This window comes from Monodelphis domestica, chromosome 1 (genome assembly GCF_027887165.1).
Source record: "Monodelphis domestica isolate mMonDom1 chromosome 1, mMonDom1.pri, whole genome shotgun sequence".
NCBI lineage: Eukaryota > Metazoa > Chordata > Mammalia > Didelphimorphia > Didelphidae > Monodelphis > Monodelphis domestica.
This window is the reverse complement of record NC_077227.1, coordinates 157,097,201-157,124,362: the sequence shown is the minus strand read 5'-3', so window position 1 is coordinate 157,124,362 and position 27,162 is coordinate 157,097,201. Positions and strand designations below refer to the sequence as shown.

At 36.6% G+C, this 27,162-nt stretch overlaps 1 protein-coding gene across 1 annotated transcript in view; it reads right to left on the bottom strand.

Annotated features, from left to right (window-relative positions):
- The window catches only part of MAP2K1 (mitogen-activated protein kinase kinase 1), a 113,540-nt gene extending 89,207 nt beyond the window's left edge, over positions 1–24,333 (bottom strand). Inside the window, exon 1 of the mRNA XM_001367196.5 lies at positions 23,026–24,333. Coding sequence (XP_001367233.1) covers positions 23,026–23,105 — 80 coding nt within the window. The 5' untranslated portion in view covers positions 23,106–24,333. The remainder of the gene's footprint in view (positions 1–23,025) is intronic.
- Positions 24,334–27,162: the final 2,829 nt, after the last annotated feature.

Sequence of the window (27,162 nt, the reverse complement as noted above, 5' to 3'; positions counted from 1 at the left end):
TCTGTTTATTTTATATATATTTGTTGGTTTCTTGTCTTCCCATTAGATTGTAAGCTCCTGAACAGCAGGGACTGTCTTTTGCCTCTTTTTTCATTCTCGGGGCTTAGCATAGTGCCTGGCTCATGATAGGCACGTAATAAATGTTTATTTACTGACTAACTAAATATGGTTTGTAATTTTAAGTCTTTAGATTTGGGTAGATGCTTACTGTAACCGGACTTTAATAACTATTTCCAAATAAAATGCTTCCAGGACCTTATCTTTGCTGGAAATAACTACAACAGGACACAGTTGAGATCAGTTAGATTCCCAGAATAAGCAAAGGGAAAGAACAAAAGTTTGAGAAACAATGCTTCAGTAAAACAATGAAAGTGTTGCAATTTCTGCCTAAATCAACATTTTGTGTTCCAAAGGCCTTTCCTTTTGTAAATGGAACTTACACATCTCCCTATTATGGATCAAATTTAACTGGTACAGAAGGATGTCTCTAGGAATGTGAATCTTCCTTGTTAATAATTGTTTAGAATGTTAAGAACATTTCAAAATGGAATATCAAGATTACTTCCATTCTCTCACCCAAATAATCAACTCAGTCCCCAAATAATGAAAGGAAAGTTGAACAGAAGTTTGAAACTTGGACAGAATTCAAACTTGAATTTAGTCATGTAACTTTCAAGTTACAAGATATTTCCACTTCACTTAGAATGACTTCAAAGTCCTAATTCCTTACCTGGTGAGGAAATTGTTTAATCGGTTATCAACAGGACAATAAGAATGCAAACAATGCAAACAATTTTAACTAAAAGTTTTTCTTATGATGTGAGATTTTAGATTAATGCTTAAAGATAGCTAGCCAAGTGTTAGTAATTACTCGGGTTATGAATTAGCTGACTCAACTTGTTCCCTTAAATTTCCAGAATGGAGGTTTACTATGGAATAAACAACACATGGACAAATAATTTTGAGTCTACAGCAACCATTCAATTTAACCAATTAATTGGTCTGCTATTAGCTAAAGAGTTTAAATTTTTATTAAAGGTTTTGAACTGTTCTCAATAACAGCTAAGTCTAAAATAGATAATTGCTTTATCATCTCAATTAAGAATCTCTTGCTTTTAATTATTTTGAGCACCCCAGTTTCTGAAACTGAAAAATTTTTTTAAATGTTCCCACTTATTAAACTTGAACGCTGTATGTGGTAAAAGAATTTCCTTTTCTCTAAAATACCCTTTTATAAGACTATAGAATGAGAAAAAAAGACTTTCAATTTTTTTTTCTTAGAAAGATTTTTGGATTATGGCCGTGCTCTTTTTGGTGGCAAAAAAATTGGAAATGCCCTTCAATTGAAGAATGGCTGAACAAATTGTGGTATCTGTTAGTGATGGAATACTATTGTGCTGAAAGGAATAATGAACTGGAGGAATTCCGTGTGAACTGGAACAACCTCCAGGAATTGATACAGAGTGAAAGGAGCAGAACTAGGAGAACACTATATACAGAGACAGATACACTGTGGCACAATCGAATATAATGGACTTCTCTACTAGCAGCAATGCAGTGATCCAGGACAATTCTGAGGGACTTATAAGAAAGATGCTATCCACATCCAGAGAAAGATTTGTGGGAGCAGAAACAGAAGAAAAAAATATTTGTTTGATCACATGGTTTGATGGGGATATGATTGAGGATATATATAGACTCTAAACGATCACCTTAGTGCAAACATCAATAATATGGAAATGGGTCTTGATCAACGACACATGTAAAACCCAGTGGAATAGCTTGTTGGCTATTGGAGGGGGGTGGGAAAGAACATGCATCATGTAAACATGGAAAAATATTCTTAATTAATTGAACTTTTAAAAAAATGTTAAAAAAAGAAAGATTAAAAAAATAATTTTAAACCCTTACCTCTATGCTATGCATTGATTCCAAGGCAGAAGAGTGGTAAGGGTTAGGCAATGGGGGTCAAGTGACTTGCCCAGGATCACATAGCTGGGAAGTGTCTGAGGCCAGATTTGAACCTAGAACCTCCCATCTCTAGGCCTGGTTCTCAATCCACTAAGCCACCCAGCTGCCCTCCAAAAGAAAGATTTTGGAGTCTAAGATGATTCTTTAAAAATAGGATAACAAAGGAGGAGCTAAGTGACTCAGTCAGTGGATAGAGAGCAAAACCTGGAGATGGGAAGTCCTGGGTTCAAATATGACCTCAGATATTTCCCACCTCTGTGACTGTAGACAAGTCACTTAACCCCAAGTACCTAGCCCTTACCACTCTGCCTTAGAACCAATATACAGTATCAATTCTAAGACTGAGGGTAAGGCTTTAAAAAAAATTTTTTTAATAAGATAACCAGTTACCTTAGCAAATATTTAAAATGAATAAATGCCCCTAAATGAATAAAGCACTTTTGAGGATGTGTAATTAGAATTTTGTACTCTAGAACTACGATTCTCAGCACCCCACTCTTCTACTGTTGTTACAAGCTGATGTTGGCAGGATATAAATTCTGTGTAGTTCCACCTCTCACTCTCATCTCTTCCTGACATATATCTTTGGTGGAAGTGGGGTTTTTGAGCAGGTAGAAAAAGATGTGGTTTTATTTTGTTAATTACTCTTTTATTCCTTTACTTCTAGTGACTATTAATAAACTTTATAAAATATAATACTTGGAGTTACTGGATATTAATTTTAATCTTACAAAGACCACTTAAAAGAAGCAGTGGAAGGGCAATGGGAGTTCCTTCTTATTTCTCCAAGGGCTTAAAGGGGCAAATTAAGGTCCTAGAAGGTTCTAGGGAGTGATGGCAAACCTTTTAGAAACTGAGTGCCCAAACTGAAACCCTCACACTGCATGTGAGCCACCCCCTAACCCCAGACAGGGGAGGGAAGAAGCACTCCCATTGGGCAGCTGGGCAAAGGGGCAGGTATGTGAGATGTCCTCAGGCACATGGGGGGGGGGGGGGGAGCAGCACCCGCCCCATGTGTGTCATAGGTTCACCAACACAGCTCTTAGAGGACCAAATATTAAAAAGAAGAATATCTTTTTTTTTTTTTAATCCTTGCTTTCCATCTTAGACTCAATACTGTATAGTGGTCTCAAGGCAGTAAGGGCTAGGCAATGGGAATTAAATGACTTATCTAGGGTCACACAATTAAGAAGTATCTGAGGTCAAATTTGAACCTAGCACCTTCCATTAGTATGTTTGGCTCTCAATTGAGTTATCTAGCTTCCCCCAAGAGACAATATCTTTTAAAGAGGTCATTCTGACTTTCCTAAATTTTAACTTTTTACTTCATTCTTCTCTCATTCTAGGTCCTGGAACTGAATTTACATTCTAGAAGAATGCCTATTGGAGCAACACAAGGAAATAAGAATAAGAATCAGTATGTTTAACAGTTAAAAGCAGATCACAATTTAGAGAACACCAGTTATATTCAAACAAAAGTTCTATTCATTTTTTAATGGAGCAGTTGATAAAACAACTTGGAGATAACCTCCTAATGATTTTCCTAGGCTTTCTGGTGGCCAAATAAAAATTCAGACCATAAGATAAAAGTCAAAGATGAAATCAAGTGGCATCATAAAACCATGCTGATATAGCATTACTAACTTTAAGACTTAAAAAGACTTTCCTTCACAACAACCCTACAAGGGAGGCAGTGCAAGTATAAGTGTCATCAGTCTTAAAGATGATAAAACTAAGGTTCAGCTAAGTTAAGGGTCTTGCCTACAATTTACACAATCAGAAAGTGTTAAAACAACAATTCAAATTCAGGTTTCCAGATTGACTTGAAAACCAATTATCTTAAATGAGAACAGACCACATTTGCAGCTTTGGAGAAAGAACAGATTTGGAAGTCTTTTTCCCAGACCTGCCTTAACTTCTGCTTGGGCTATTAGTAACTTTTTCCAGTTCTAGGTTTTCACCTTGTCATAAAGCTTCCCTGCTTCACGCCAACATTCTGCCAATGAATTCTGGTTTGTAATTGACAAAACTATTTTTTATACACTATCTGGTTTGCTCCTCTTAATTGGAATGTAGGCGGAGCAGAGATTATAGGCAAATTCTAACAGATGAGAAAGTTGGCAATTAGGTTAAAGGACATGCCTAAGATCACTCATACAGTAAGGAGTTGAGTAAGAAAGGAAAACCTGGAGGAGAATGCTCTTTCTACCCTACATAGTCAAAATATGGAAGAAAGGCTAATGTATTTCCTAGGACTGAGAGCTGGAGAAGATCCAATGAATCATCTAGTCTTTATACCTCTTTTCATAGGTGAGAAAGCAGGTCAAAAAAGGTCGGGTGACTCACCCAAAGTTCTCATGGGGGAGGGGGGGCAAATAGCACAGTTAGGATTCCCATTCTGGTTTTCTGATCCCACTACACTATGTCTCTCAATATCCTTTTTTACATTTTTATTTAAAATTTGAACCTAGCACCTTCCACTGGTATGTTTGGCTCTCAATTGAGTCATCTAGATGTCCCCAGGGGACAATATCTTTTAAAGAGGTCATTCTGACTTTCCTAAATTTTAACTTTTACTTCATTCTTCTCTCATTCTAGGTCCTGGAACTGAATTGTGCAGCCCCTCTAAATAAAGGAAAAAAGTATTTTTCTACCTCAATCAATTAGCACTTAATACTGAGCTAAGTACAGTGTCATGGGGGCATCAAAGAAGTACAAGTCACAGTCCTTATCTAAGACTAAATTAGGAAGCCAAGAAACATACTCATGAAATAATAATGGGAAGCAGCTAAGTGAGCAGTGGTTACAATATCAGGCCTGGGGTTGGGAAGAACTGGGTTCAGATCTGACCTCAGATACTTCCCAACTTGTGTAACGTAAGTCATTTAACCCTGTTTGCCTAGCCCTTGCTCTTCTGTCTTAAAAATGTTAATTGGACAGAAAGTAAGGGTTAAAAAAAAAAGAATAGGCTATGACTAAGTGGAACAGAGCATTTCAGGACATCATAACACAATGAACAAGGACGTGGAGGCAGGAATAAATGAGGTAAGCAGTGAAATAGTAAGGATAATGGTCTGATTTGGAGTTTTCATTTTATTTTGGGGAATGAATTTTATGTAAGGGAAAAAGGGAGTGGGGGGGGTAACTGTAGTGGGGAAAAAAACACTGGCTTATTGCATGAAAGCATTGGTATAACCTATATTAAACTATTTACCTACCTCAGGGAAAGGGGGGGAGGAAGGGAAGGAGAGAAAAATCTGAATCCTGAAATGTCAGAAAACAATTGTCAAAAATTATTTCTACATGCAACTGAAAAATTAATTTTTTTAAAAAAGGAAAAAAATCGGCTTTAGAGTCAAGTAATCTAAGTTAATGAACAATTCACTGAACCATCAATATGAATCTAATTTCTCAACTATATAGGGAATTTAGTCAAATTTGCAAGAGCCATTCTCCAATTAATAAATTGTCCAATGATATCAATACAGTTTTCAGAGAAATAAATCAAAACTATCAATAGCCATATGGAAAAATATTCTAAATAACAAATAATTAGAGAAATGAAAATCAAAACAACTTTGAAGTCCCAAATAGCACCCATTAGATTGATAAACAATGAAAATGACAAATACTGGAGGGGATGTGGGAAAATAGGTATACATACATAATACACTGATAGTAGAGGTATGAACTAGTCCAACCATTTTGGAAAGCAATTTGAAACTATGTTAAAAAGGGTATTAAACTGTGTATACCCTTTATATCTGTATACCTAGCATTAGCAATACCACTACTAGAGCTATGCCCCAAAGAACTCTAAGAAACAGGAAAAGTTTTTATATATGCAAAAGTATTCATAGCAGCTCTTTCTGGGGTGGCAAAGAATTAGAAACAGTGGATGCTCATCAACTGAGGAATGGTTGAACAAGTTATGGTATATGAATGTAATGAAATACTATTGTGCTGTAAGAAATGATAAAAGATATACCCTTAGAAAAACTGACAGAAAGTAATCAGAACCAGGAGAACAATCAACACACTAACAGAAATTTTCTTAAAAAGATAATCAACTTTGAAAAACTTTGTAACTGATCAATACAATGACCCACCACCATTCCAAAGAACTCACGATGAAATATGCTATCCACATCCAGAAAAAAAAACAACTAATAGATTCGAAGTATAAATTGAAGCAATTTTATTCTCCTCCTTTCTTTTTCTTGCTTTTCTTTTTAGGGGAGATAAGGAGAAACACATGGCTAATGTAAAAAATGTGTTTTCCATGCCTATACCTATTGTATTGGATTTTATTTTTCTTGTCTTCTTACTGAGAGGTGGAGAGAATAAGGAGAAAGATTTTGGAATTTTAAAAAAAGACAACAAAAAAGTCTTTATGCTTTAAAAAAAAAAGCAACTTATATTTTTTAAGAACCTACTATATACCAGGCCCTAGGGATACAAAAATGGGGAAAGGGGGTAGATTAGGAAAGTCCTTGTGTGGAAAGTATCACTTAAGCTGAGCCTTCAGAAAGCTTGGGAACTTAAGTAGCAGAAGTTAAAAAGGAGTACATTCTAGGCACAGCCTGTACAAAAGCATGCAAATGGGAAATGGCATATCATTTGTGAACTGAATGTGGATAACATGCTTCATCATGATTCCTTTGGAATGGTGATGGGTCATCATGTTGATCAGTTACAAAATCTTTCAAAGTTGATTATCTTTTTTTAATTGCTATTACTGTATAAATTGTTCTGGTTCTGCTTTGTATCATTTCATATAGGTCTTCCTAGGTTTTTCTGAGATCATTCTCATTTCTTAAAGCACAATAACAAAAAGGACATTTTTGCTGGGCCATCAAATGCATGAAGGGAGCAGAGAATAAAATAAAGTTGGAAAGATAGATTGGATCTAGGCTGTAATGGTCTTTAAATGTTAAAAAGAAGACTCTTCATTTTTATCCTTAGAATAGGAAACTACTGGTGTTTCTTGACTAGAGGAGTGACTTATTCACACCTATGCTTTAGAAAAATTACTTTGGCAGCTGTGTGGAAAATGGATTGAACTGGGGAAGAGACAGACAGGAAGACTGATTAGGAGGCTACTACAACAGTCTAGGTGAGAGATGTCGATAGCATGAACTCAGGCTTGGAGTGCTATGAGTGAGGAAAAAGGGAGGTGTATTGTGGAAGAAGAATCAATAAGATTTGAAAACTGACTAGATACAGACAGAAATATAGAGGGAAACGTTAAAGATGATGTCCAGACAGTAAATCTGGATACTTCAAAGGATGGTGGTATGCTCAACAGAAATGAGGAAATATAAATATAAATATAAATAAAGAATTCTTTTTTGGCCAGGTTGTACCTGAGAAGCCTCAAGGAAGGCATCCCCAGCAGGTAGCTAGCAGAACCAGAAATTCAGAAAAAAGATTAAGGATAATATTTAGATTGGGAAATCATATGCTTAGAAATGATGGGTGAACCTACCTGAACTGAACTCTCTAAGGGAGAGTAAAGAGAGAGAATGTCCCAAGGCAAAACCTAGCGGAATACCTACACTCACTGGCTGGGACTGGGATGATGAATCACCACATGCTCCTAAGAAGAAGCATATGGGCAGGTAAGAGAAACAAGAAGAGACAGCAGCGCCACAAAAGCCAAGAAAGCCAGTAATAACTATTGGCATTTATATAGTGAATTTGAATTTATAATGTACTTGGCATACATGATCTCATTTGAACCTCAGAGGAATCTTGTAAGGGAAGTACTACATACAGCTCCATTTTACAGATGAGGAAAACTGGGATTCAAAAAGGTTAAGTACTTTGCTCAAGGTTACACAACTGTCAGTAGTAGCATTCAATCCAAGTTTTGTTTCGTTTTTTTCCAGCCCTTACCTTCTGTCTTAGTAGCAATTCTAAGGCAGAAGAGTAATAAAGTCTAGGCAATTAGGGTTAAGTGACTTGCCCAGGTCATATATTAGTAAGTATCTGAGGTCAAATTTGAACCCAGATCCTCCAGACTCCAGACCTGGCATTCTATCTACTGTATCTAGCTATGCTACTTAACTACCTGTATTCCAACTCTTTTTACCCCCCCAAGTACAACATTCAATCTACAATGCCATTTCCCAATTTTCAGATATGGAGAGATAATGCAAAGAAAAAGAACAAAGAAAAGACCAATATCACTAATTTTCTTGATACAAAAATGTTAAATGAAAGACTATCAAAAAGATAATAGAAATATAGCTCCAAAGCATTCATTTAGCCCAATTTGGATTTCTACTAGATACCCAAGGAGAATTCAAAATTAGAAAAACAAATCTGGCCTTGGACACTTCCTAACTATGACCCTGGCTGGGTAAGTCACTTAATCCTGATTGCCTAGTCTTGCCTTCTTTTGTCTTAGAATGGATGCTAAGACAGAAGGCAGGGGTTTTAAAAAAAATAGGGGAACAATTCCCATAATAATTCATTTAAATCTCATAAATCTTAAAGTCAAGTTTTAGTATTATTTATAACCAAAAAAAACATGCAAAGCTTTCCTAGTAAAAATAAAAAGTAAAGCAAGGATGCACATGGTCCCATTATTGTTTGACACAATACTAAAAATATTAGCTAAAACAATAAGCCCAAAACAAATTAAAGGAATGAGCACTGGCAAGCAGGAGGCAAGATTATTATAACATGATGATATTCAAAGATCCAGAGCTGAGATTTGAACTAAGAGCCCATGTACATTTTACAAATGAGGGAAATGAGGCTCTGGGAAATTAAGAGATTTGCCCAAGGTCACAGAAGTTGTGAATGGGAAGGAGAGTATGAACCCTGGCCTTATGCATTGAAGTCGATGTTCCCTCTCCTGCAACAGTCGGCTTCCAAAATTGATCAATAAGCAATTAATTATGTGCCAAGTACAAGGCATCATGCTAGGCACTAGAGGCAGATGAGATAAAAATAAAACCACAGTAGTTTACTTGGAAAACTGTGAGGAATTAACAAAAAAAATAAGAGCTTCAATGAAACAGCAGGAAATAAAACGTGGTACATTTGAAAAGAGTAGCAGATGTAAAGTCAGAGGCACTAAATTCCAATCTTGTTTCTGTTACTACCTCTATGATCCTAAAATGTTTTTAAAAAAACAATTAACATTTTTCTATGTTACTAACAAAAGATCTGAAAGAAATGAAAGAGAAATACCATGAAAATAACAAAAAACATTAGATACCTAGTATTAAACTGTGAGTTATACAAAATAAATTACAAAACATTTTTTCTTTTTTTTTTAAACCCTTACTTTCCATCTTAGAATCTTAGTTATCAGTTACCAAGGCAGAAGAGCAGTAAAGACTAGGTAATTATGGTTAACTGATTTGCCCAGGGTCACCCAGCTAGGAAGTGTCTGAGATCAGATTTCACTCTCAACTCCAGGACTGGTATAATATCCACTGAGTCACATAGCTGCTCCTACAAAACATTTTTCACAGAAAAAAAAGACCTAAAAGAATGGCGAAATGGTCAGAGTTGATAATCAAATTGCCATGACAACACTGTATAAAGGTAGGGAAAATAACAAAATTCATGCATCAGAATAAGAAGTCAAAAATATTTCAGGAAATAAGGAAAAATGGGACAATGAAGGTCTGAAATTACCATCTCAAATCATATTGTAATGCAATAATTATCTAAATTATTGGGCATGGAATTTTTAAAAATTGATCATATTCCACACTAAATCACAAATGGATGAATAAGCTATTATGGTATATAGAAAAGTTGCACTATTAACAAATTAGGGAAGCATGAAAATTTCTTTTGCTCGCTATGTCTAGGTTATGAATTTATAAATAGCCATGACAAATTATAAAACCCAAACCAGACTTTTTCAATTGCATTAAATTTAAAAACTTTTGCATCAATAAGATAAATGCAACTAATGTAAGAAAAAAGATGAAATAGGGAAAAAAAATCTTCATACAAAAAACTCCCAATTAGTCTACAACCAATATCTGTCACAAACTGTCATAAATTGATAAGATTAAGACCCATCTCCCAATAGTGTGAATTTTAGATTTACTCCACCCTGCTTAGTCTAACAAACAGGAATGTAAAAGGATTAAGTGTTGAGGAGGATGGCCAATGACAGACATGTGCTAGCAACTGACAAATAAGAAACAACTGACAGACCCCCCGGGGTGTCCAAAGTCAAGCTTAAACTACCATTGGTATATGTGAGATGCAGGAAGTGATGTAAAAAAAAGTCTATATATTCGCATCACTTCCTCTTGCCAGTCACTTTTTCGTGGAGGAGACGAGGCTGGTGGCAGCATGCTGGGTGTCTTGGTGTGCCTGCAGCTCTTGTCTGGGTTTGGCGGTGAGCATCCTTGGTATGGTGACTGGGAGAAGCTCAATAGTGTGGATCAAGTGAGGCGTCTTCCCTGAGCTCTCTTGAAGTTTAGACTAATTCCTTTTTTCCTTTACCTTTCCTAAAACGCTATCCTCTTAGGAGGCCCCTCATCTCAGAGGAGGCCTCATGGCTAGAAGCCAAGCTAGATTAAATCTTGGAAAAGGCCTCGTGGCTGAGGTCTCTGAACTCCCCTTAGTTTAGGCTAGGCCAGAGAAATCTTATACCCCTTTCTCTCTCTCTTCTTTTTAATTCCTTCCCTCTATATTAATTAAACCACCATAAAATTCCCAAACTGACTTGAGTATTTTTATTGGGATTTGAATTAATCCCTGAGACTATCAGTATAATATATTAGTCAAAAACCCCTAAATTTACCCCTTACAATAGTCACTGATAAAAGAGAACAAAGAATTACCAGAATAATAAATTCTATATAATTATCTCAAAGTGTTTAAAATCTGTAGGCAACTAGAGAAATACAGTTTAAAACAATTCTGAAGTGTTGCCCTCAATGGGCAAAGATGATAAAGGATGGAAAAAAATAAAAGTTGACAGAGATTCAGAACAACAAGAACTAATTTAGGGGCTAGAAGAACTGTGAACTGGTCTAACCATTTGGGAAAATAATGAAAATCATGCAGGAAATGATGCAAAACTATTCATATTCAAAGACTTAGCAATTCCACTTATTGGAATTATACTACAAGGAGGTTAATGGATATAAGCTCCTGGAAGGAAGAGATTTTGTTTTTGTCTTTTTTTTATACCTGGCATTTAGCACTAAGTCCTTGATAAATGCTTGTAGAATTGAAGGCCTATTTGTACAAAAAAATTCACAAAGCCTATTTATAATTGAAAATAAAATGGAAACAGATTTTATGCATAACAACTAAGGAATGGGTGAATAAATTGTAGCAAATAACCATGATAAAATGTTGCTGCATCTTAAGAAATGATTATACAAAGAATTCAAAGATATATGGTAAGATTTGGATAAAGTCATGCAGAAGAGAAAACCAAAATAATACATAACCATAACTACAACTATGTAAATGGCTACTTGACACAGCAACAAAACTCAAGATCAGAAATAAAGGGAAGAGGCAGCTTGGTAGTACTTTGAATAGAACACCAAGCCAGGCTTTGGGAGGACCCCAGTTCAAATTCAACCTCATACAATTCCTAGCTATGAAACCCCACCAAGGCAAAATCATTTAACTCCAACTACCTAGCCCATGCCTCTCTTCTGTCTTTGAATTGATACTAAGATAGAAGGTATGGGTTTGGGAAAGAAAAAAAAGTACTGATATTAAGTTATAAAGTATATGCCTATTCTCTTTTTTGCAATAAATTTTTGTCATTGTCAGCTTTTGTAAACATCATCTATGATGCCCCATCTCTGTCAAGGGCGAGGAAGGTTTCTTCTCATGTGTCTTCTTTAGGGCTAAGTTTGGTAATTATAATTTCAAATCATTCAATTACTATATTTTTGTTGTTCTTTCTGTTTACAATGCTATAGTCACTGTGTATACACCACCACCACCACCACCACCCCCCCCCCCCCCCCCCGGGTCTTTTCAGGAAGGAAAAACTTCCAAGAGTAAAGTTCTATGTACTAAGAGTTGAAATCACTGTTATTTTACTTAGGGGCTTTGAGGGGCACTAAATTGGCATTGTGCTGGAGGACTGAATATGTCTAAAGAAAATGAACATATTCAAATGAACATAAACATATTCATAGGTGTGGCCAAGATGGCAGCTTAGTAGCAACAAAAGCTTGAACCCTTCCCAGAATCCTCCCAAACCAACCTTAAAAGAGTACTTCAAAAGGCCAGGAGTCATAAGCATATTCATACATATACAACCATTGTAATACCATTAATAACTTTAATTTAAGATGACTTCAAGAGATTTTACCCACTATACTGAAAATCTGAGAAGAAACTACACAAGCTGATGGAAACATACCAGAATCTCTTGATTTTCCTTTTCCCTTTCTCCAAAGCCTTTTAAACTTCAAGAAATTTATTTTCATTACAATGGGGCTACTACAATTCTGGGGATACTACTTCCATTTGCTATTTATAAGCTCTACTAATTAAGCTATTCAGTATGTTTTAGGGCCATGGAGAAATAGCTAAGTATTCCCTAGTATAGCAAGTCCTGGTCCAGAAAAGTTCCATATTCCACATGCTGTTGGCACATTCAATTCAATTCAGTCTCTTAGGCACAAAAACTACACTAAGAATTGGTGTAATAATAACAAGAGTTTCTGCCAAAGAGAAACTACAATAATAGAGAAGGGAACAAAAACTTATATAGTAGAGCCTATTGTGTGCCAGACACAGTGCTAAAGTGCTTTACAAATATTATCACATTCAATCTTCACAATAACCCTATGAAGAAGTTGCTGTTATTTATCCCTATTTTACAGTTGAGGAAATTGAGGCAGAGGTTAAGTGACTTGCCCAAGGTCATATAACTATTCTGTCTGAGCCTGGAGTTGAACTAGGGTCCTCCTGACTCCAGGTCTAGCACTCTATCCACTGTACCACCACCAGCAACTAGCTACTCAATGAAATACATTTATACAATCCTTTACAGTTTACACAGGAATTCCCTTAAAATAACTCCGAAAGATCAGAACATGTCATCTTTCCTTCATGAATTTTTCACTATATGTGATATGTCTTCCATCATAGCATGGGGAATATGGAGATATTTATCGAATGAAAGGACTGGCATAACCTATAACAGACCATTTACCACTTCAGGAAGGGTGAGGAAGGGAGGCAGGAACAGAATCTAAACTAAATAATATCAGAAAACAATTACATAATATATGTATAACCTGGATAAAATTGCTTACCAGCTCTGGAAGAGGAGTGGGATGAGAGGAAGGGAAGAGGGACAATTTGGATCATACAACTTTGGAAAACCTATGTGGAAATTTACTACATGTAATTAATAGAATAAAATATCTTTACAAAAAAAGAAAACAATTGTAAAAAATTGCTTTCATATGTAATTGAGAAAAAAAAAGAAAGTTAAACTGCAGAAAAGAAAAGAATTCTGTAAAATAGCAGTGCAAGTATAGTGATCCCCATGTTACAAATCAGGAAACTAAGGCTCAATCAGGTTAAGTGACCTGCATATGGTCCCACGGTAAGTATCAAAGCTGGGAATCAAATCTTAATCTTTCTGTTTTCTAACTAAAACAGCTGCCTCTCTAATGGGGAAAGAGCAGGACACCGAGATATAAGGAGACATATCATACAAGCTAAAAATTCAGTGAAAGCAAAGGGAGCATTCGGTCTAAACACAGTATCATAAGAAATGAAAAGGAAAAAATAATTTGTAGCTTGTGAGGAAATGGAGAAAGGAAGGCTTCATAGAGGAAGCAATATGTGTTTTAAAGCATAGAGGAAGCAATAAGTTTTAAAAGGGGAGAAGGATTTCAAGAGGCAGAAATATGTAAACAATAATCTCCAGGCACAGAAATGTTTTACACAAAAGCATAAAGATAGTAGAGGTCAGAAGAGTATGTGTAGGAAGAGGGAAAGAGAAAGAAGAGAAAGGAGATGAGGAGAGAAATAGAGGAAGGGGGGACAGAGAAAGAGAAAGGTGGGAGGAGAGACAGAAAAAGAAGAGAGAGAGAGAGAGAGAGAGAGAGAGAGAGAGAGAGAGAGAGAGAGAGAGAGAGAGAGAGAGAGAGAGAGAGAGAGAGAGAGACATAAGAAGCTGTGAAAAACTGGTAAGGACTTTATGCGGGAAATTTGGTAGCAAGTTAAGGATTTTGTATAAACCAAAGAGATGCCACTAGAAGGGTTATGGTCAGATCTATCTATGTCTTAAGAGCTTTTTCTTGGAAGTTAAGTAAGGAACAGGTTCCAGAGAAAGGATTGAAAAGGAAAAGGCCATTTAAGAGAGGCTATTGTCATCCAGGTGAAAATTAAGGAGGCAACTGTGGTCACAGTGGGAGTATGCAAGAGAAAATACTAATATTTGACATGTACATAACTCTTTAAGGTCTAAAGACACCTGTCAATGGTCTCAATTGATCCTAACAACAATTTTATAAGGTAAATAGTCCAAGAATTATCCCATTTTACAGATAAGGAAAGAAAGTGACAGCAACAATGTGATCTAAATCTAGCCCACAGGTAGCAGAGCCTTGTAGCCAAACCTTCTGACCCTGGAGTCAGTGTATTCTTTTTAGTGTCCCATGTTGCCTCTCAAGACTCGAATGCCTTATAATTTATAATGCATTTTCACATTTATTATTGCAAAGAAGATGTGGAACAGAGAGAGCCTGGCAACTGAGTGGGTGAGATAGGAAATAAAACATGCCTATGAGATTTCAAGCCTGTGTAACAGGGAGAATGATGGTGGTTTTATCCACTGAAACAGGGAAGTGTGGAGGAGGAACAGGTTTTAGGCGCAAGATGGGGAGCGAGTTTTGAATGAAGAAGGAAAGAAGACTATCTCTAAGAAGCAACTGGAGGGGGCAGCAGGGTGATTCAATGGATTGAGAGCCAGGCCCAGAGTCATGGATTCAAATGCAGCTTCAGACACTGTGACCCTGTGCAAGTCACTTACCTCCCACTGACTAGCCCTTTCCACTCTTCTACCTTGATTCTAAAATGGAAGATAAAGATTAAAAAAAAAAAGCAACTGGACATGTAAGAAGATTGGGTAGAAGATACATCTATCTATATGTAGAAATAATCTGCATAGAGGCAATGGGACCAGAAGTAATCACAAAATAAAAAGAAGAGAGAGATAAGCTTTGGGTTACACCAACATTTAAGGGTTCAAAAAGGAAGATCAATCAGTGAAGACAAAAAGGGAGTCAGACAAATAGGAAGGAGAACTAGTCCTCTGAAGTCAATGCAAAAGAAAGTACTCTGAAGGGGATGGTCAACAGGATCAGATACTGCATAAAAGGAAAGATGAAAATTTAGGGGGGGGAAGGCCATTGGTTTTGAAAATTAAGAGGTCATTAGTGACAAATGAAGGGGTACGCAGCTAATGAGGATAGATTACTGTTTCTACAAGTTTAAATTTATTAGGGGATGAGGAATATAGGTAAAGTACATGCTGGGATTATTTTTTTTATACCCTTACCTTCTCTCTTAGAGTCAATATACTGTGTATTGGCTCCAAGGCAGAAGAGCAGTAAGGGCTAGGCAATGGGGGTCAAGTGACTTGCTCAGGGTCACACAGCTGGGAAGTGTCTGAGGTCAGATTTGAACCCAGGACCTCCCATCTCTAGGCCTGGCTCTCAATTCACTGAGCTACCCAGCTACCCCCCATGCTGGGACTTTTAATGAAAAATTATTTTTTAATTTATTATGTAAAAAAAGGGAGGATAGAATGAATCCTCTAAAGAATCCCAGGTACATTATTTGATATTCCTATTAAGAGCTATTTTCTCTCTGGTACAATTTTCAAGAAATACTCAAAACTGGATTCCAGGATGGGGTGTGGGGTGGGGTCACTAAGTGGCTCAGTAGATTGAGAGCCAGACCTAAAGACAAGAGATCCTGGGTTCCAATTTGGCCTCAGACATGTCCTAGCTGTGTGACCGTGGGCAAGTTACTTAACCTCAATGCCTAGCTATTACTACTCTTCTGCCTTGGAACCAACAGTATGGATTTTAAAATGGAAAGTAAAGGTTTAAAAAACAACAACAAAAAACACAATATTCTGATTCTCTGAAGATCTAGGGTCTGAGATTAGCATGGAAAATATCCACAGGGGAAAAAAAAAAAACTAGGTGCAGCTCTCCTGCTATTAGTACTATTATGTATAGTCATTTTTTGTCTACACAAAGATTTCTCTTCTATTGCTTCAATGAGTCATGAAGGTGGGCACAGATGGCACAGAGAGCTTTAGCTATCAAGAGAACTATTAGCACACTGTACCCAACTGCATTTGCGTTTCTTTTAGTCACCAACACAATTTATCATCATAGGCTGTACCCCAAACTACCACAAACCTTTCCCCCAATCCCAATTTGAGCTTTTTCCTTTAAGTTTCCTGTACTGCTGCTTTAAAATATATAATTAAATGGAGGATTATGCTAATCAAATGGCAAGGCAAAGTTGCTTCCTATGTGCTAAGCAGAGTGTTTTGCACATTGAATGGAAAGATAATTTATCTATTAAACACTTACACAGTGCCAAGCACAGGGCTCAATGATAGGATTACAAATTGGAAAGCAAGATAGTACCTGCTCTCAAAAGTCTCAAATTCTAATTGGAGTATAGAAAGACTCAGTGGTCCTTCAATTAATAATAGTCCAATCATTATAAAGACAGGGCACCACCCATTCTGCTTTCCACAGCAACTCCCAAGAAGAAATAGCAAGTCAACATTTACCTTAAAAACTGTGGAGCATGCACAAGAAAATATAAACACATGAACCTTACCTTTTAAGGAGTTTACAATTTAAATGAGCAGAAAGATCAAACATATAATGAAGTTTTACATAAAGATCAATAAATGAAAGCCAATATAAATGTGTTCAAAAGTGTCACTTGCTCTAGAAGGGATTCTTGTTGAAGCCCAAGTTGGCCTAGATGACCTTTGAGGTCCCTTCCAATGCTAAGATTCTTCTACTGGTAACCTGATGGTAGCATCTCCCCATCATCTTCACTCTGATAATCATGAACTTCAGATCTTGAAGGGACTCTACTCCCATACTTTCTTTTTTTTTTTTTTAAACCCTTACCTTTCTTCTTAAGAGTCAATATATTGATTCCAAGGCAGAAGAGTGCTAAGAGCAAGGCAAAGGAGGCTAACTGACTTGCTCAGGGTTACCCATCTAGGAAGTGTCTAAAGTCATATTTGAACCCAGGACCTCCTTTCTCTAAGCCTGGTTCTCAATCCACTAAGCTACCTTGCTATTCCTCCCATACTTTCTTTGTTGATCAGCAACCACTTATTTACCTCCATCCATCCAATGCTTTGGAAGAGCACATATTAATCATATGTCTCTGTTGCCTGATGCCCTTTTTATCACAGTAGGAGTTCCCTAAGTCTAGGAACTAAGACCTTCCCATCAAAATGGGGGCTACTCAAGGGCAGGGACCAACCAAAAGAAGAGATGGAAGACCATGAATCAGTGACCTACATCTGCTTTATGGGGCCAGTGGCCAAAGATGGAAAGGATCATCTGAGCAAACAGTCCATAAAAGCTTTCTAAAAACAAAGAAAGAGGGCAACTGTAGAGAAACCACAAAACTGCAAAATCTCTGCAGATATTCATATTGTATATATATCTTTTCAAATTTTATTTAAAAAGAGAAAAAGATTTTTTAACTTCCTGAATTGCAGAAATTTCACGTTGTTATAAAGATGCCTAGAATCCAAGGGAGTCATGGTTACTCATCTCAAAAATCACATAAATTAGCATGATCATTATTGAACAGTACAGAGTACTGGCTTTATAAAAGGAACACTAGAAACTGAAGACATCTATCTATTCCAATATAGTACCCATATTAAAGCAATCATACATAACTAATTGTTGTATGCAAACCCATGGAAATCCAAGGAGAGTTAACAGTTTCAAAGTATCATCCAAAATCCCATTCAAAATATCCTTCAAAGTATCACCCAAAGACACTTTCAAGGGGCCCTTTGAGCTCAAAATCACTTTCATAATATTAAGACCCTATTTGCCTAATAAAATATTCTTCCTTTTTCAATCTAGAAATCTGTGTGAGGCTGAATTTTCTCTATAAACTTCAATCAATATAACATCTCAAAATCTGATTTCCATTAAGCCAGACCTTGAAAGAGATTTACAAAAAATATGTAAACCAATACCAATTCTTTTCACTATTTTTTAAAATAATTATTTCGCCCAAAATTTTCATTTATGTTAACATTTGCTGGGTTTTTCTTATTAAATGAGTTAAATATTTTTAAATTTTTATCAATTTTACTTTATGATATGGTAAATAACATACAGAAATGCTGGTGACTTTTGTGGGTTTATTTTATACTCTGCAAATTTGCTGCAGTTGTTTCAGTTTTTTAGCTGACTCTCTAGGGTTCTCTAAACCATCATATCACCTACAAAAAAGTCACAACTTTTATTTCCTCATTTCCCTATGTTTATACCTTCAATTCTTTTTTCTTATCTTATTGTTATAGCAAAAAATGTTTTTAACAGGAATGGGTATTGTATTTTGTCAAAAGGGTTGTTTTTTTTCATCTATTAAAATAATCATGATTTTTGTTCTTTTACATAATATGGTCCAATTATATTTATAGTTTTTCTGGAATTGTGCATCAGCTATTGGAAAGGGTGGGGGGAGGGAAAGAATATGATTCTTATAACCAAGGCATAATGTTCTAAATTGACTAAATAAATCATATAAGAAAGAAAATTGCAAATTAACTTAAAAAAAAATAAAAATATTTATAGTTTTTATTGAACCAGTCTTGCATTCTTGGTATAGTGCTATAATCTTCTTGCTAGTATTTTATCTAAAAATTTTGCATCAATTGATTCATTAGGGAAATCAATCCATAATTTTGTTTTTGAGTCCTTGGTTTAAGTATCAAGACCATATACATATCATAAAGGAGTCTGGTAGGATCCTTTTACCTATTTTTTCAAATGGTATAGAGTACTGACTGGAATTATTCTTTAAATGCCTGGTAGAATTTGCTTATAAATCTCATACTCCTGGATTTTTTTCTTAAGTTGATTTATGTCATATTCAATTTCTTTCTGTAAGGTAAGTATATAGGTTTTATTTTTCTTATGTTCTCAATTAGGGAGAGTGGTTTCAAGTGGGAAGGTGAGAAAACCAGATAATGGCTAATTAAAACAAGTAAAATACTTAAATTTAAGATTTTTTTTTAATGCTTTATTTCCTGTTTTGTCCTCTATACAACTTTTGTTGTTGTTGTTCAAACATTTCAGTTGTGTCTCACTCTTCATGACCCCATTTGTGGTTTTCTTGGCAAAGATACTGAAGTAGTTTCCTTTTCCAGGTCATTTTATAGATGAGGAAACGGGCAAACAGAGTTAAATGACTTACCCAGTATCATATAGCTAGTATGAGTCTGAAGTCAGTTTTTAACTCAAGTCTTCCTGACATAAGTCCTGGTACTCTATTCAAGGTGCCACTTACATATTCATCCAATTTTATTGATATAAAGTTAGGCAAAATATTTCCTAGTAATTGCTTTTATTTCCACTACATTGGTTGTAAGTTTACCCTTTTTCTTTTTTGTTAGTAGTAATTTGTTTTTTTCTTTATCAAATTAGTAAATAGTTTGCTTTGTTATTTTTTAAATAGGTCCTATTTTAATTTATTGGTTTGATTTTTTTTAACCTCCAATTTTGTTAATCTCTCTTGATTTTTCAGGCCTTCTAATTTAATATTTAATTGGGAGTTTTTAATTTTTTCCAGCTTTTTTTTTTAAGTTACATAATGATTCATTAATCTGCCTCCTCTCTCTTTAACTGTTTAAAGCATTGGAGATATAAATGTTCTCCTTAGTAATGCTTTGGCTGTGTCCCACAAATTATGGTATGTTGTCTCATTATTGTCATTATCTTTAATGAAATTATTGTTTCTATGATTTGATCTGATTCCTTCATTCCTTAGGGTTACATTATTTACTTTCCAATTCATTTTTAATCTATGCTTCAAAGACTCTCCATTGAATATAATTTTTATTGTATTATAATCAGGAAAAATATATTTGACATTTCTGCTTTACTTCACTTGTTTGTTAGGTTTTTAGGTTCTAATACATAATCACATTTTGTGAAGTTTCCACATATAGCTGATAAAAAGGTAGACTCTTTTTCCTTCCCATTTAGTTTTTTCCAGAAATTTATTAATATCTGACTTTTCCTAAAATCCTATTTATCTCCTTTCTTTCTTATTTGATAGATTTACTTAGGTCTAAGAGGGATAAATTGAGGTCCCCTACTATTATAGTTTTACTGTCTATTTCCTCTTATAATTCATTTAACTTTATCTTTCATAATCTGGATGCTATAAAATTGGGACACTAATGCATTGCTGGTTGAGTTATGAACTGATTCAACCATTCTGGAGAACAATATGGAATTATGTCCAAAGGGCTATAAAACAATGCATATCTTTTGATCCAATAATACCACCACTAGGTCTGTATCCCAAAGAGATTTTAAAAAATGGTTAAGGCCCTATTTGTACAATAATATTTATATCTTCGCTTTTTGGGGCGGCAAAGAATTAGAAACTAAAGGGATGTCCCTCAAATGCAGACTACCTCAAATTGTGATATATGATTGTGACAGAATGCTATTGTGATATAAAATGAATAGGATTTCAGAAAGAGCTTGGAAAGATCTACATGAACTGATACAGAGTGAAATAAGAACTAGGAAAACATTGTACACAGTCACAGCAATACTATGAAACAATCAAATGTGATAGACTTTGCAAATAGCAATACAATGATCTAGAACAATCTGAGGGACTTGTGAAAAAGAACCTCAGACAAAGAACTGTTGAAGTAGGAATGCAGATGAAAGCATATGATTTATTGCCTGTTTATTTGGGTACATGTTTTGGGGTTTGGGTTTTATAAGATTATTCACTTATAAAAATGAATAATATGGAAATGTTTTGTGGAATAATACATGAATAACCCAGACTGAATTGCTTGCCAGCTCTGGGAGGGGGAGGGAAGAAGGGAAGGATACAATTTAGATTATATAACTTTGGAAAACGTTGCTCCATAACCTTATTTTAACTCTATGTATGCCTTTGTTTCAGATGTTTCTTGTAAACAATAAATTGCTGGATTCTGGTTTCTAATCAATTCTGTCATCCTATTCTGTTTTATAGATATGTGTCCCATTCACAGTTATGATTGCTAACTGTACATTTCTCTTCACACTAATCTTTTATGCTTCTCTTTTTTACTCTATCCCTTCTTTTTATCCTGGGCTATTTTGTTTCTGATTACTTCCTCCCTTAATCTATCCTCACTCTAGTTCCATCCCTTTTCTTAACCCCTTTCTTTCCCTCCTACTTTTCTATTGGGTTACATGAGTTTCTGTGCCCCACTGTGTGATTATATATTCTTCCCTTTTTGAGTCAGTTCAGATGAGAATCAAGTGTGGCAAATTCTCCTCATTCCCCTCTCTGCTGTCTAAAATGATAATAAGAATCTCTAGATATAATACTCACTAACAAAAGCCCTTTGAGGTACTCAATCATTTTTAAGTGTAAAAAGAGTTTGAGAACTGCTGGACAAGCAGAAATGAGAGCTGCCAGGGCCTTCACAATGAAGATGGCCACAGAAAAGTTTTGTTTCCTAGTCCCAATTGTTGCTGGTATTTCTCCAAGGAAAGAAGATCAGAGACCAAGCCAAACAATGCCAGAGCTCCTAGGACAAGCACTGGAAGTTATCCATCATATATACTTATTTCACCTCTCCCTCTGCCTACCCCTCCCCACACATCTCTTTGAACAGCTACCTTAAAAGTTCTTTCTCACTACCCACAGATGAGGTATTACAAAACCTCGTCTTTTCTTAGAGAATATAGTCGTTTGTATTACCAATTTTCACATCCTCTCTTGAAGCTATTTTTTTTTAAATTCAGTATCAGGGGCAATTATGTGACACAGTAGAGTGAGCACCCAGCTGGAGTCAGGAAGATCTGAATTCAAATCCGACCTCAGAAACCACTAGCCATCTAGAGACATACAAGTCATTTACATTTTTAAAAGCTCTCAAACGTTTAATAGATATCATTTTACTTGCCATCTTAAGGAGGGCAAGGGACAGAATTTGGAACTCAAATTTTTCAAAACTGAATATTAAAAATGCTTTTACATATAATTTAGAAATATTTAAAATTATTAAATTAAAATTAATTATATTAAAAATAAAATATTTAAAAATGTTTAAAATTCAAGATCAATATCATTTTTTTTAATTAAATTCGGATCTTCAAGCTGTCCTTTATGCAGATAAGGAATACAGTTCATAGGACCAGATTTTATAGGTGGAAGGAGCTCCTGAGCTCAAGCCCCGTGTCTTAAAAGAAGAACCCGGGCCCAGTGAGCTTCAGTGACCTGCCTAAGATCACCCAGGTAGTAAATACGTGGCAGGTAAGACTCGAACCCACTTAGTATTCTATTGCACCATAAAGTTCAAGTAAGATAAAGTCACTTGAACTAAATGGGACAAAAGTCCTATATGCACTCTATTGTGGGAAGACCCCACTGCATCTCACAGAGGAAACTTCTGGAAGCAAAGAAAGTAGAGAAAGGGGGCAGATCACGCCTCTTTGAAACGAATTCTTTTACTAGCCTGAGTCATATTTTTTTTTAAAAATCAAGGCTTAGTCACGACGGCTAGCTGGCTAGAATGATGGGAGGATATCAGCCGGTCAGGTTGGAGGCAATACGGGACTAATTTCGGGGCCCCCTTAGTCGGGCCGCTCGGGTCCACAGAAAGCGAACACAGAAGGAGCAAAGCCAGCTTCGAGCTTGCGATCTCCTCCCCCATGCATGCATGTACGCACGGCCAGTCGGCCGGAGAGGCATCCAGGATCCAGCCCGCACCAATATGCTCTTCCTCCCCTCCTGTCGCCCCAGCCCCGCACTCACTCCGCCGAGCTGGTCCCGTTAATCGTGGAGCCATCCGGGGTCGGGTTCAGCTGAATGGGCATAGGCTTCTTCTTGGGCATTTTGGCCCTGAGGAAAGCACCTTCCAAACCCGCAGACTCGCTCCCTCTCTCTGTGGCCGCAGCTCCGCCTCAGCCTTTCCAAGTTCAAGGCCGGGCTGGGGGGTGAGGGGATCCTGGCTTTAGGCTCTCTGAGGGGGGCTCCCAGGTCGGGGCAGCTTCCCCCTGCCCCGCGGCTGCACGGTCGTCTAGGAGTTGGGCGGAGGGACTGCAATAGGGATTCCCTGGGGAGGTTTCAGCAAGCCGGTGGCAGGGATTCCCCTACCCCACCCCCTCACACCCGCCCGGATTCGGTTCCGTCCGACTCCGTAGTCGGAAGGGCTTCCCCAACGCGGATTCCGCCGCGTCTGGCTCCGGGGGGGAAGAGGGGGGGGCCTGGGATCCCCTGCGCTTGGGGTGGCTGGACCGCAGCTAAGCTCCGCACCGCCGGGAGACCTAGTTGGGTGAAGATGCCTGGCCCCAGCTTCTGGAGAAAGTGAAGCTAGTCTCGCCGTCCTCAGAGGCACACATCCGTCCGAGAGAGGGAGGGAGGGACAAGGGAGGGTGGGGGGCGGGGGTGGAAGGGAAACCTGCGGGGGGTGTTGTTTTCCCCCCTTCTTCTGGAGCGGCTTTTTTTTTCCTTCCCCAAACGTACCGCCACCGCCCCCTCCCATCTCTTTTTCGCTGAGAGCCAATGAAAAGAAGCCATCGCAGGCATATGACGCGGAAACGCGTCACGGAGGTGGTGCACGTGGGGCCTCGGTGAAATGGACCAGGGGTGGAAACAGCGCCCTCTGTAGCCGGCGATGATCTCCGTGGAGCTGCGGAAAAGGCATTCTTTTTCATTTTCACTCTTGTACCATGCTATAAATGGTAATCCATTTTGTACAGTGGGAGGCCTCACACTGCTAAACGGAGCTGGAGGTACCCCTCACTGCTGAGATGATGAAGCTGGATCTTCTCTTTCCCCTTTTCTGGGACTATGGCATTGAGCCATAACATTCTAATTCCTAAAAGAAATAAAATAAGGTCTCCTGAGGGGAGGGAGTTCCAACCTGTGAGCCAGGACACCTGAATTCCAGTGCAGAAACTTCAGGAATATCATCGAAACTTTATGGTCCTCAGTTTCTCCATCTGCAAAATGAAGGTGTTGTATTAGATAAATTCTAAGGCGCCAGCCTGCCAAATCCTTAATTCTAACAATCTCCCTGGATGGAAAGAGACCTCATTCTCTTTAACCCACCCCTAATTCAATGTTACATAAACTGTAAGATTAAGGTCTAAATGTTCTATGCCCAAATAATACTAGCTCATATTTATATAACGCTTTACGATTTGCAAAACCCCTTCCACACAACAATATATTATCGCTTTAAACCCACGTTTCCTGATTCTCTAATCCAGCACTTTTCATTATACCACATTACTTAATAACTCTGTGTCCATTTTGAATAGACCAGGTGTATAATTTTTCTCTTTAATGTTTTAGAGTTGATAAAGTGCTGTGGGGTAGCCAAGAAATTCAAGAGCCAGTAGTTTTAACTCATTGAGGAAGTCTGCCATAAACAGATTCCCTCAAATAAATTAAGAACTCATAGATTAAAAAATAAAACAAAACAAAAAAACCTTAATACCTTCTGTCTTAGAATCAATGCTGTATCACTGTGGTATCATCGAAGGTAATGGACTTCTCCATTAGTGGTGGTGTAATGTCCCTGCACAATCTGCAGGGATCAAGGAGAAAAAAACACTATCCAAAAGCAGAGGACAAACTGAGGGAATAGAAACACCAAGGAAAAGCAACTGCCTGACTACAATGGCTGAGGGGACATGACAGAGGAAAGACTCCGAGCGAACACTCTGATGCAAATACTAACAACATGGCAATGGGTTCAAGTCAAGAACACATATGATACCAGTGGAATCACACATCGGCCACGGAGGGGGGGGGGGGAATTATCTTTGTCTTTAATGAAAAATGCATGGAAATGATCAAATAAAATACTATAAAATTAAAAAAAAAAAAAAGAATCAATGCTGTATATCGGTTCCAAGGCAGAAAAGCGGTAAAGGCTAGGATCATATGCAGGAAATATCTGAGGTCAAATTCGAACCCAGGACCTCCTATCTCTCAATCCACTGAGCAACCTTGTTTGCCCTCAATTTATAGATTTTTAATGTAGGAAGGAACCAAAGAGATTTAGTCTAATACCTTAATTTCACAGATGAGGGAACAAGTTTATTTATTGGTATAATACAAAGCAATAAAAAAGGTACTCCTCTTTCCTACAGATAAACTTATTTTGCAGTTTGCAAACTATGATAGAACACTTTTTGTTAGAAAAAACATTTCCCCCAGTTTGTTATTTCCCTTCAAATCTTGTTTAGATTAGTTTTCTTTGTACAAAAACTTTTAAAATTAATATAATCAAAATTATTCATTTTATATTATATAATTCTATCTCATTTGGTCATAATTCTTCCCTTCTCCAAAGATTTTCCAGGTAAACTATTCCATATTCCCCTAATTTAGTTATGGTATCACTCTTTATATCTAAAACATATATCCATGCAGGCCCTTTGATCCAGATATACCAGTACTTGTCTTGTCCCCCAAAGAGATTTTAAAAAATGTTTCAGGAAGCTGGGTGACTCAGTGGATTGAGAGCTAGGCTTGGAGACTGGAGGTCCTAGGTTCAAATGTGGCCTCAGACACTTCCTAGCTGCGTGACCCTGGGCAAATCACTTGACCCCAATTGCCTAGCCCTTACCACTCTTCTGCCTTGGAACCAATACACAGTATTGGCTCCAAGATGGAAGGTAAAGTTAAAAAAAAATACACAACTGAATACTTATGCTCATTGGAGATGGCACTTGTTGAGGGTTTTAGGTATGTACTACTTATCATTTTAAGGAATGATGCATTTATTCCTATGCTTTCTGGCGTTTTTAATAGGAATGGGTATTGTATTTTGTCGGAGGCCTTTTCTGCATCTATTGAGATAATCATGTGATTTCTGTTAGTTTGGTTATTGATATGGTCAGTTATGCTGATAGTTTTTCTGATATTAAACCAGCCCTGCATTCCTGGTACAAATCCCACCTAGACATTGTGAATGATCCTTGAGATATATTGCTGTATTCTCCTTGCTAGTATCTTATTTAAAATTTTTGCATCTATATTCATTAATGAAATTGGCCAATAATTTTCCTTCTTTGTTTTTATTATTTCTGGCTTAGGTAACAGTATCATATTTGTTTCATAAAAAGAATTTGGTAGGATTCCTTCTCTGTCTATTTTCCCAAATAGTTAATTCAGTATTGGGATTAATTGTTCTTTAAATGTTTGATATAATTCACTTGTGAATCCATTTGGCCCCTGGGGATTTTTTCTTAGGTAGTTCATTGGTGGCTTGTTGAATTTATTTTTCTGATATGGAATTATTTAAGGATTCCATTTCCTCTTTTGCTAATCTGGACAATTTGTAGTTTTATAAATATTCATCCATTTCACTTAGATTGTCATATTTATTGGCATATAATTGGGCAAAAAAGCTCCTAATGATTGCTTTAATTTCCTCTTCATTGGTGGTGAGTTCACCTTTTTTTCATTTTTGATACTGATTATTTAATTTTCTTCTTTCCTTTTTTAATCAAATTAACCAACACTGACTATTTTTTATAAAACCAACTTCTACTCTTATTTATTAGTTCAATGGTTCCCTTACTTTCAATTTTATTAATTGAAGAACAAATTCAAAATCCTCAGTTAAAGACTAAATAGAAATTTTTAGGATTTCCAATTTAGTCTTTAAATGAGGATTTTTAATTTGTTCTCTTTTTTGTTTTTTAGTTGCATGTCCAATAAACAGATCTACATTTTCTCTATTTTATTGATATAAACATTTAGAGATATAAATTTTCCTCTAAGTACTGCTTTGACTATGTGTCATAAATTTTGATATGTTGTTCCCTCATTGCCATTCTCATTAATAAAATTATTGTTTTTTTCTATAATTTGTTCTTTTACCCACCCTTTTTTACATTAGATTATTTTGTCTCCAATTAATTTTTTATTTAT